Source organism: Humulus lupulus, chromosome 7, assembly GCF_963169125.1.
Source record: "Humulus lupulus chromosome 7, drHumLupu1.1, whole genome shotgun sequence".
NCBI classification, from domain to species: Eukaryota; Viridiplantae; Streptophyta; class Magnoliopsida; order Rosales; family Cannabaceae; genus Humulus; species Humulus lupulus.
The window spans coordinates 141,469,442-141,479,187 of record NC_084799.1 but is presented as its reverse complement, the minus strand read 5'-3'; the positions used below and the strand labels follow the sequence as shown (position 1 = coordinate 141,479,187).

At 39.0% G+C, this 9,746-nt stretch overlaps 1 protein-coding gene and 1 pseudogene across 1 annotated transcript; both read right to left on the bottom strand.

The window, feature by feature from the left end:
* Positions 1-1,204: 1,204 nt before the first annotated feature.
* Positions 1,205-3,613, bottom strand: LOC133788671 (high affinity nitrate transporter 2.4-like). The gene is made up of 4 exons (XM_062226219.1): positions 3,176-3,613; positions 2,594-3,059; positions 2,347-2,462; positions 1,205-2,131 (listed from the first exon to the last, which is right to left on the bottom strand). The coding sequence occupies exons 1-4, from the start codon at positions 3,526-3,528 to the stop codon at positions 1,459-1,461; spliced, it is 1,608 nt and encodes a 535-aa protein (XP_062082203.1). The 5' UTR covers positions 3,529-3,613; the 3' UTR covers positions 1,205-1,458.
* A 3,743-nt stretch (positions 3,614-7,356) lies between these two features.
* Positions 7,357-9,400, bottom strand: LOC133788670 (thioredoxin H1-like; annotated as a pseudogene).
* Positions 9,401-9,746: the final 346 nt, after the last annotated feature.

Sequence of the window (9,746 nt, the reverse complement as noted above, 5' to 3'; positions counted from 1 at the left end):
ATTGAGGATTTCCAGAGAATTATCAATAGTTGATTTTCCACTGGAAAGTGGAAGTAAGTGTAGCTGATGAGGTAGTCGAGGAGATGAAGACATAGATTAGATGAGAGACTTTGTTTATGATTTTGTATTACCAACAAATGCAGACCAAGCGAATGGTGTGGAAGGCAGCCAGATGGCTCAATATTACTATGAGTTGAAGGAATACTCGAGTTGTCTTTTACTGGTGCCTATTCGGTGGTATTGTTTCAGTGTAAATGGTTCAACACTAATATGAAAAAGAAGAAAACATTTACTGAAAATAATATCACTAGTATCAACATCAACGGTAAATGATATAAAGATGAATCGTACACACTTGCTAGCAAAGCGAATGATGTTTTCTTTCTCGATGATGTCGTTAGAGAACGAGATTGGAAAGATGTTCGAAAAGTGAATCACTGGCAAGTTTGAGATATTCTGGATGATAAAGAAACGATTAGTTACATTGATGTTGTACATGACACTAAGTCATCCAATTTTGTATTAACACTAAGACTAGCAAATAATTTGAATAGTCATACATCTGAAGTGACTAAGAACACATTAGCGGCGACGGTTGTTGCTAATACGTCTCTTTCAGAACCCAAAAGGAAAAAAAATTGCAGCGACTGTGAGGGAATTAGGAGCGCCACTATTTCCCCTAATATGAATCAGTGGCGAATATGGGTGCCTTTAGCGGCGACGCCCGTCGCCCCTGAAAGTCCTTCTTGTAGTGTGATTTTAGGATTCTTTCCCATCAACGTTTTTGGACACTTAGTTTCTGAAATATCTAATTTTTTTTAATGTTTTGATGTTAGAGTGATTTTTCAATAAAAGGTTTGAAACTAATTTCTTCACCATGCTGTTTTTCTCACCCACTCTTCTAATTCTCCCTATCATCTGCGGCCTTCGTCCTTCCCAGCCAGCCAAGTGATGTGTACCTGAAGTGTATTTACGAGTGACTTCGGTGGTAAATGAAAGCAAGAAAAGATTTTTGGGTCATAGGACCAAAAGATGGAAGAGGGTTTACCATCGGTTACATTTAATTAGTTGGAATTAAAGTTAGTTTATAATTATTTTCATAATGTTCTATCTAAGAATGGGCATGTTGAAAGAAATATATATATTGAAAATCAATGGACGATTGGGGATCTAAAAGAAAGACAGTATTATTACCAAATAAAAATAGTTGATAATGAGCCAAAATGAGATTTGGGGTGTAATTTTCAATCATGACCATTTAAATTTATAGGTCTAATGAGCAAATATTTGGAGAGATATTATAAGACTATAAATACTGAGTCTTCATTTCTTGTCCTTGTCTCAATTGAACTACCAAAAAGAACGGTAGACAGAGGTTACGTACAATTTATGTCTTAAATGTGTTGACTCAAGAAACACATGTAATTCAGATTCGTAGTATATACTATATATTTCTCTTCAAACATGACCGTGGGAAGGTGTAACATTTGGTGGAGTTGGAGCCGAAGCAACGCGTCGTCCACGCTCCGACCTGCTGTTCTCGGCAAACTTGATACTGTTCTGGTGCAAATTCTTGGCCTTTTCCTCCTCAGTCCACTCAGCTTCATAGTAAGACTCTTCGGTAGCCTTGACCACGTCCTTGGAAGGAGGAAGGAACATGCTACCCCACTGTGGGAAATGGACTAGGGTCACAGGTAAAGTACAAGCACAAATCATTACCCCCATAAGGGACAATCCTGTAGCGGTAGAAAATCTCGAAGTGGAGAAGAAAACTAGTTGGGTCAACCCGGACCCGAAGTTTCCTCCGGCTCCAGTCAAGCCTGATATGATTCCCAGGGATCTCCGGGAGACGAAGGGGATGATGCCGAATGTTGCGCCGCAAGCTGCTTGAGCTCCGATTGAGAAGAGGATCATGGAGAACACGGCGAGGGGGAGGGTGTTGGCGCGGCCTAGCCAAATGCAGAAGGCACCTCCCATGGTTTGGAGGATCCAAAGGGTCCATAGTCTGCCTCTCATGCCGAAATGTCGAGCCGCCACGTCTGAGGCCCAGCCGCCGAAGGGACGAGCCAAAAGGTTAGCCATACCGAATGAAGCGGCTATGATACCAGCGGTGTGTAGCTTGAGATTGAACCTGTATATTATATTATTAGTTTTATTAGAAAAGTACATGATGAGTTTTAGAACTAAATATCTCTCAATATAATTTATTAATTAATAATACTCTACTCAAATGCTTTTGTCTAATTGTAACATTTCCTTTTTGTAAAAAAAAAACATAGTAAAATTTCCGTATTGAAATTGGTATTTTCTTTATATATATATAAGAAAATGGAGAAAAGTACAAACCTGTCATAGAAGTATTCAGCGATAACATTATCAGTGGACAATTCAACACCCATGGAGTAGCCGTAGAGAAGGACAAAGATCCATGTCCTGTAGTTGGTAATGGCATACCATAACACCTGAAAAAGTAACAATCAAAAAGGTTTCATTTATTAATTTAATAATTAAAATATTATAATAATAATAATAATAATAATAATAATAATAATATAAAACATATAAAATTATGTTAAACTAATAAGTAGCGTACCCTGGAGAATTTGTCTTTGGCAACATCACCCTTCTTCTGTAGGGCACCAAGGTTCCCATCGGGCAAGTCCTGGCCAAGTGTTAAGACCAAAATACCCATGATCACATGAAGCCATCCAGGGATGAAGAAGGCAATCCTCCAAGCTGTAAACGGTGTCGCCCCAGCTTTCCGGATCAACTCGTACACCACGGGCATGAGAAGTTGCGTGGCTCCTCCGCCCATGTTTCCCCACCCAGCGGCGGTCCCATTGACTAGCCCTATGATCTTACTATTGAACATGGTGCTCATCCAGTATTGGCACGACACGAACGTCGCCAAAGAAAAACCAATCATGAAACGCACCGCGGTGTACCCACCGGCTGAGGAGACAAATGACATGCAAAACACTGTCGGCGCGGAGAGCATGATGAGAAAAGCGCATCCATATCTTGGTCCCAAAAGATCGCAAACTGCTCCCATCACGAGCCTGCAGAGGAGAATTAGACTTAGTGGAAATATATATACATAAGAAATAAATACACGACTCATATATGAAGTGCTCTTTAGCTATAAAAAGTTTATGTTAAATGTTCTCATGATTACCTAGAGAAGATACTGCCGGAGACAGAGGCAACGCCGGCGTTTCCGATGTCAACTTTGGTGAGATTAAGGTTGTCCCGGATAATGGGGACGAGAGGGGCCGCTGCGAATGTAGAGACGAAGCAGGTGAAGAAGGAAATCCAAGAGAGGTGGAAGGTTCTCATGTGGGGATTAGCCAAGGAGAAGAGCTTAAACACTTTAGCCTTGTGTTCTGAATCCACAGGCAAATCGAACTTCGCCGTCGTATCGGTCGGGACCATCGGAGAAGCAACCGAGAAAGCGAAGGTCTGCTCTCTTCCGGTGACTCCATGCATGGAGCTTCCAGGCTCTCCTATACCTTCAATAGTGTCAGCCATATTTTTTTTTTCTGGCTAATAATAATAAGTTGCTAGCTAGCTATATTGTATTAGGTTTAGGAGTAGTTGTTTTGGAATTAATGAAGAAAATGGAAGGAAAGGGAGGTCTATTTATATCGTTTGGGTACGGAGGGAACCGTTGACAATGTATATGGATATGTACAAGTAAAGAGTAAAAGTCGTTTGATAAGAAGCCAATTTTAGAGATTGTCTAAGTGAAATATTAATAATATGAACAAGAGAATCCATTCCGCCGCATCTGCCATGAACAATGGAAAAGACTCGTCCTATATCCCAAAGGATCATTTTCTGTTATTATTATTTTTATATAATTTGGGCCAATTAACCACTTGATGACAGAGTAGTACGACCCCCAGTTCATTTCAACGACCTTATATTACTAATTAGTTCACAAATTATAATTAACACTCTAATTACAATTACTATATTACACTTCTACAACTAAATAAGGCAACATATAAATATCTTGTCAATATCTTACTATATTACACTTCTACAACTAAATAAGACAACATATAAATATCTTGCCAATATCTTAGACAAAAGTGAAACTTTAGTGGCTTAAATTGCGCCCACAATGGCTAAAATTTTTGCTGACGTTACAATGCATCGACAAATGTTTATTTGTTTTTACCGATGAAATCTTTTGCTAACGCAATTTTGAGCAAGAAAAAGTAATATTTTTTTATAAAAGTAAAATCAATTATAAAAATATTAAAACATTTTTTATTTAATAATTCTAAGTTTAATTTATATGAAATTAATTAATTTTTTAATTTTAAATCATTTAGTAATTTTTTAACCCAATTTTGGACTTGGTGACGTGGCATTTGAAGATGACGCGAGGAAATAAACGACATCAAACGTTGAGGGCTTGTCGAAATGAGATATTTGCTCGAGGGGCCATATCAAAACAATGAGTCATATTCTACTTGGTCGAAGTATCTTGCTCAAGAAGGAGCAATTATGTACTATCCATTAAAGCTACTCGGAGATAGATCCTGCTCAATATACAAAACAATTTCACCTGAGGATCCGGATTTCACGAGACACTGTGAAATGTCCCAAGATAATTATGTAACAAATATTTGATTATATTTCTCAAGTATTATTTGAATTTGTAATTAGTTATAACATTCTCACACTACACTTGTACGACCTAGATTAATTTGTAAGGGCCCATAGTCCAGTAAGAGATTCTATATATAGAGATCTCTTTCAGTCATTATCTCTAAGCTGAATTTGTGCGTACTTTACATACCAAACCCTATGGAATTGTATTTTTTTTTCTCAGGTTTAAGAAACTCAGTTGAACCTTGTTTACCCAAAAATGGCACCTCATGACGTTTCAAGAATTTCTTACACGTGGCTGGCACGTGGCGATTTCGAGTGAAGAGATCCTGTTCGACCGTCGACCAAATAATTATTGATTCGTCAAAGTATTTTGATGAGGTGCGACCAGTCTGGTCGCATACTCTCATCTACTTCCTTTGGGATACGCAATCTTGTAATAATTACATTTATTATATTTCCTTTTATTTCCTTGATACGCTAATCTTAATTGTAATTAAGGCCCATCGGCCCATGTAACCCTCTTGAGCCTATAAATAAGAAGAGGAGGGCCCAAGGAAGGGACGTTTTTACTTTGGAACTTTTGGCTCTTTAATTTTAATATTCAGAGAGAAAAGCATAGTGTGATTATCCTCCGAAAATTGTAATACCCCCATGGCTTGTGAAACTCAAGAACCCTAGTTCTTTGATCACAATATTGGGATTCAATATCAATAAGAACATTAAGTGGATGTAGGTCGTTACCATCTCATTGGGGCCGAACCACTATAAATCACTTGTGTCATTTTCTTTCCATTTGATTCTCTTCTTGATTTCTTTTGTTGTTTGTCGTTTATTTGACTCCGTGTCGTTGGCCAAATCAGGGTCAATATTTTGGTGCTTTCATTGAGAGATTATTCAGAAAACTTCAAGAAGATCAAATGGCTAAGACATCCAAGAGAGCTGGACAGACTTCTGGCGCCGCATCCACTTAGCCTCCTCTTCCAAATGTGGCTGAAAATGAGCCACACTTGGATTTTGAGGAGGAAGAATTGGACTCGGAAACGTTGAGGACAACACTAAGTGTGTTGCAGGACAAGTTGACCAATCTGAGTGCCAATCAAGAGAATGTGGCGGAGACCCTGGCGCAACAACAGAGGGAGATTGCGCGTCAGCGTTAGGAGCTGAATGAGCGGCAGGCAGACATGGACCGTCGGCAGAGAGATGCCACGACCGCTCTTGAAGCAGCCATTCAGTTGGCCCGAGGACAAGCTGCATTGGCCTCTCAACCGGATCAGCCACCAAATGCACCACTACAGCGAGTCGCAAATCTGAGTCCTCCGCTCCAGTTAGCAAGCCCTCAAAGGTCAGAGCAACCGCCTGTTGCTCAGGAGGATGTCCCAATTCAGGATCTTGAGCAATAACCACCCTCTCAAACTGGTCGCGGCCGGCAATCCCCAGCGCCAGAGGCAGAATAGGGTTGGGTAGCCTCCCTAAAGCCCTAAACGCCCAGGGGCGATGAGCCAAATCCACCGAGCAGGGGGCAGCATCCTTCTACTAACAGAAGGCACAATGAGTCAGGTTTTGTGGTCAGGGGCCCCCCACAGCATAACAATGCACGGGGACCCACCGACCAATGCAGACCTCCCCCCGACGCTGAGGAGATGCTGGCCAGAGGAGGAAACAGCATGACCAGCCGGTCGTGCCATAGTCGATCGCAGTTTAGGGATGGCCATAACTATAATGAGGCCGATTCCAACAGAAAGAATGCTGGTCGACGGCATGAGGAAAGGGGTGGAGACAGAAACCCCCCACTGGAGGATAATCACACTATGCTTTTCTCTCTGAATATTAAAATTAAAGATCCAAAAGTTCCAAAGTAAAAAAGTCCTTTCCTGGAGCCCTCCTCTTCTTCTTTATAGGCTCGAGAGGGTTATATGGGCTGATGGGTCTTCATTACAATTAAGATCAGCGTATCAAGGCAATAAAAGGACATATAATAAATGTAATTATTACAAGATTACGTATCCCAAAGGAAGTAGATGAGATTATGCGACCAGACTGGTCGCACCTCATCAAAAGACTTTGACAAATCAATAATTATCTTGTCAATGGTCGAATAAGATCTCTTCACTCGAAACCGCCACATGCCAGCCACATGTAAGAAAATCTTGACACGTCATCAGGTGCCATTTTTGGCTAAAAACACCTTGTTTCTTCTTGATCTTGACTCTTAGACTTCTTTGATTAATAATAACAGTACAAGTGGATGTAGGTCATTACCAACTCTTGAGGTCGAAACGCTATAAAATTCTTTGTGTCGTTTGCTTGATTTCAGTTTTTTGTAATTCTAAACTGTCACTACTACAAAAACGGGCTTTCCCGACAGTTTTTAACTGTCGCTATTGAGCAATGACGACAGTTGACTAACTGTCATATTTGCCTATGCCAGCGTAGGGGTAGCTACACCAACAGTTAATAAGTGTCGTCGTTGCTGGCTACGCCAATAGTTAATAGGTGTTGCCGTAACATTAAATTTATATATATAATAATTTTTCGATATATATTTTTTAAAACTTTTAATTATATTTTTAACAATTGAAGTTTGATATAAATTTAAATAAAAAAATTACTCACATAATTAATTATTATTACCATAACTTGTAAAGAAAAGTATATTTATCATAATAAAAATTTATATACATATAACATTTATTAATACAATTGAAATGTAAATAATACATCAAATCCCCATGAAACTAAATAATTCTCAATAAAAATTCATTATTCTCAATGTAAATAATTCATCAAATCCTCAATGTACATAATTCTTACAAGCAAAGAAAGAAAATAATACCCAACAACTTGAAGAAGAATTTCTTGTTGCCTTGGTTCTCTTATGTAATTGTCTTGGTTCTCTTAAATATCCAAGTAGAGTTTTAGCATACAATACAAAATAAACACCATTAAAGTCAAACCAAAACTAAAATAAATACAGAACTTGAGGTTATAGAAGAAATAAAAAGGATGAATGTGGTTTTCAGTCACAAAAATGATTTATATAAAAGTTTTATTTTTCTTATCAAACTGGACTACTGATCTTTATTTAGTCCCAAACGCTAATCAAAGTCAAGCAGCAGCCACAGTTGCATGCTTTGCAAATTTATCAATAAGCTCACCCTTCTTAGCTCCCACAATCTTGTCAATAACTTATTCCCTTCTTTGAGGAACAAAAGGGTTGGCATTGCCTCGATTTCCCACTCATTAGCAACATCCTACATTACATATAACAAAATAAAAGGCACAAGTGTCATCAGATTATCTTTTCTCTTTTCCAAATATCATCAGTACCCAAAAAATCAAACCTAAACCATAATTGTGTATGAAAAAATTATCATAGGGACTACTACTAATGAGAGCCTCATTTTAACTCCTTTGTTAGTATAAAAAAAAAACAGTTGTAGACTAATACTTGCAACTCATCAACATCAACTTTCAGGAATATGACACTTGAACTCTTCTTAGCCAGGTCGGTGAGGATTGGGGCAATGACATGGCAGGGTCTGCACCATGATGCAGTGAAATCAACCACTACCTGTAAAGAATAAAAGAAGTTAAGAGCACAAACAAGAAAAACCAGCAATAACTTTTGTATATTCTACTCAAAATTTACATATCAAAACAGAGCATATACATAAACCTTAAAATAGGTAACCCAAATCCACCAAATTATAGCGCCACAGAATAAATCAAGCAAAAGTTTTGAACTTTCGAAGATAACAAAGCAGGATAGGACAACCTTAATCGAAAATTTTCTAGGTAATATCGTAATAGAGTTCTAAGCATTTCTTTTTAAAAAAAAACTCAACTCACACAAGCAGAAAGAATAACATAAGAAAAGTAATAATATCAAAAGGTAAAACCAAAGTAAAGCTTTCATTTTTTTTTTCATTACCAGTTTCTTGGAGACATTTCCCTTCTGAAAATGGTCGACCCGCTCATTTTTGTTGTGGCAACTGACACAAGTAATTAAGTCAAACATTTCAAAACTCATTATCTTTGCAAGTTGCAATGGCCACAATTAGGATAAAATTACCAGTTTCCATATATCTCAAGTTCACATGTTGTGCTTACTTCAAAACTAAGAGAACAAAACTAACAATTGTATCCAAATTACTTTAAATTAGGCCCTACTTGAATATATTGCAACTGTGATACAATAGAACAAATATCAACTCATAATAGAAAAGAGAAAAACATGAATACCAGACTATGAATATTCTCCCTGTCGCTATATAGCCCGACCCCGACCGCCCTGCGCCATCGAGCCCAGACCTGAGACCCCCCACCCATCGTCGAGCCCAGCCCCGAGCCCCTACCGCTGTACAGCTTGACCCTGACCCCCTGCGCCATAGAGTCCAGATCCGAGACACCCCCCACCCGTCGTCAAGCCCAGCCCCTGCTGCTGTACAGCTCAACCCCGACCCCCCTGCGCCATCGAGCCCAGACCCGAGACCCCCACCCGCCATCGAGCCCATCCCCAAAGCCACCAGTTGTTGCCGTCGAGCCCAGCCTCGAGCCCCTTGCCGTTGTACAGTCTGACCTCGACGCCCCTACGCCATCAAGCCCAGACCCGAGACCCCCCACCCGCCGTCGAGCCCAGCCCCCGAGCGACCAGTCGTTGAAGTCGAGCTCAGCCCCGAGCCCCCTGCCGCCGTCGACCACCATCCCCTGAGCCCTTGTCACCGTACAACCTTCTCGTTTTATTCTTCTTGTGGTTTTGTGCTACTAAGAAAAAATAATGACCTAGGATTGTGTCTATTATGATATTTGAGGCCAAGCCAAAAAATAAAATTGGGACACCGATATAAATATTTTTATATTCATTTTTGTTCAATAAGTTGTGTTGGTGTAGTGTTAAAGAGTACCTAGCATGATTTGGAGGGTGGAGGTTCGAAACTTGCTTGCTCAATTATAAATTATTTTTTAAAAAATCAAAATTTTAAATATTATATGTGTACTATTTAATATCATTAAAAAGTTTCACAATTTTTTTAACTATGACTTTAGTATTACAATTTAGTAATTAATATTTTTTTATAAAATTAAATTAAAGTATTGTTACTCTTAATATCATAATTAATTTA

What these genes read in the sequence shown, in the direction of transcription:
- LOC133788671 (XM_062226219.1), bottom strand. Translation starts at nt 3,528, where the DNA reads ATGGCTGACACTATTGAAGGTATAGGAGAGCCTGGAAGCTCCATGCAT. An exon ending in TCCGGCAGTATCTTCTCTAG is followed by an intron (nt 3,060 to 3,175) that starts GTAATCATGAGA and finishes TCTCCTCTGCAG; the next exon opens with GCTCGTGATGGGAGCAGTTT. An exon ending in GCTGAATACTTCTATGACAG is followed by an intron (nt 2,132 to 2,346) that starts GTTTGTACTTTT and finishes TATAATATACAG; the next exon opens with GTTCAATCTCAAGCTACACA.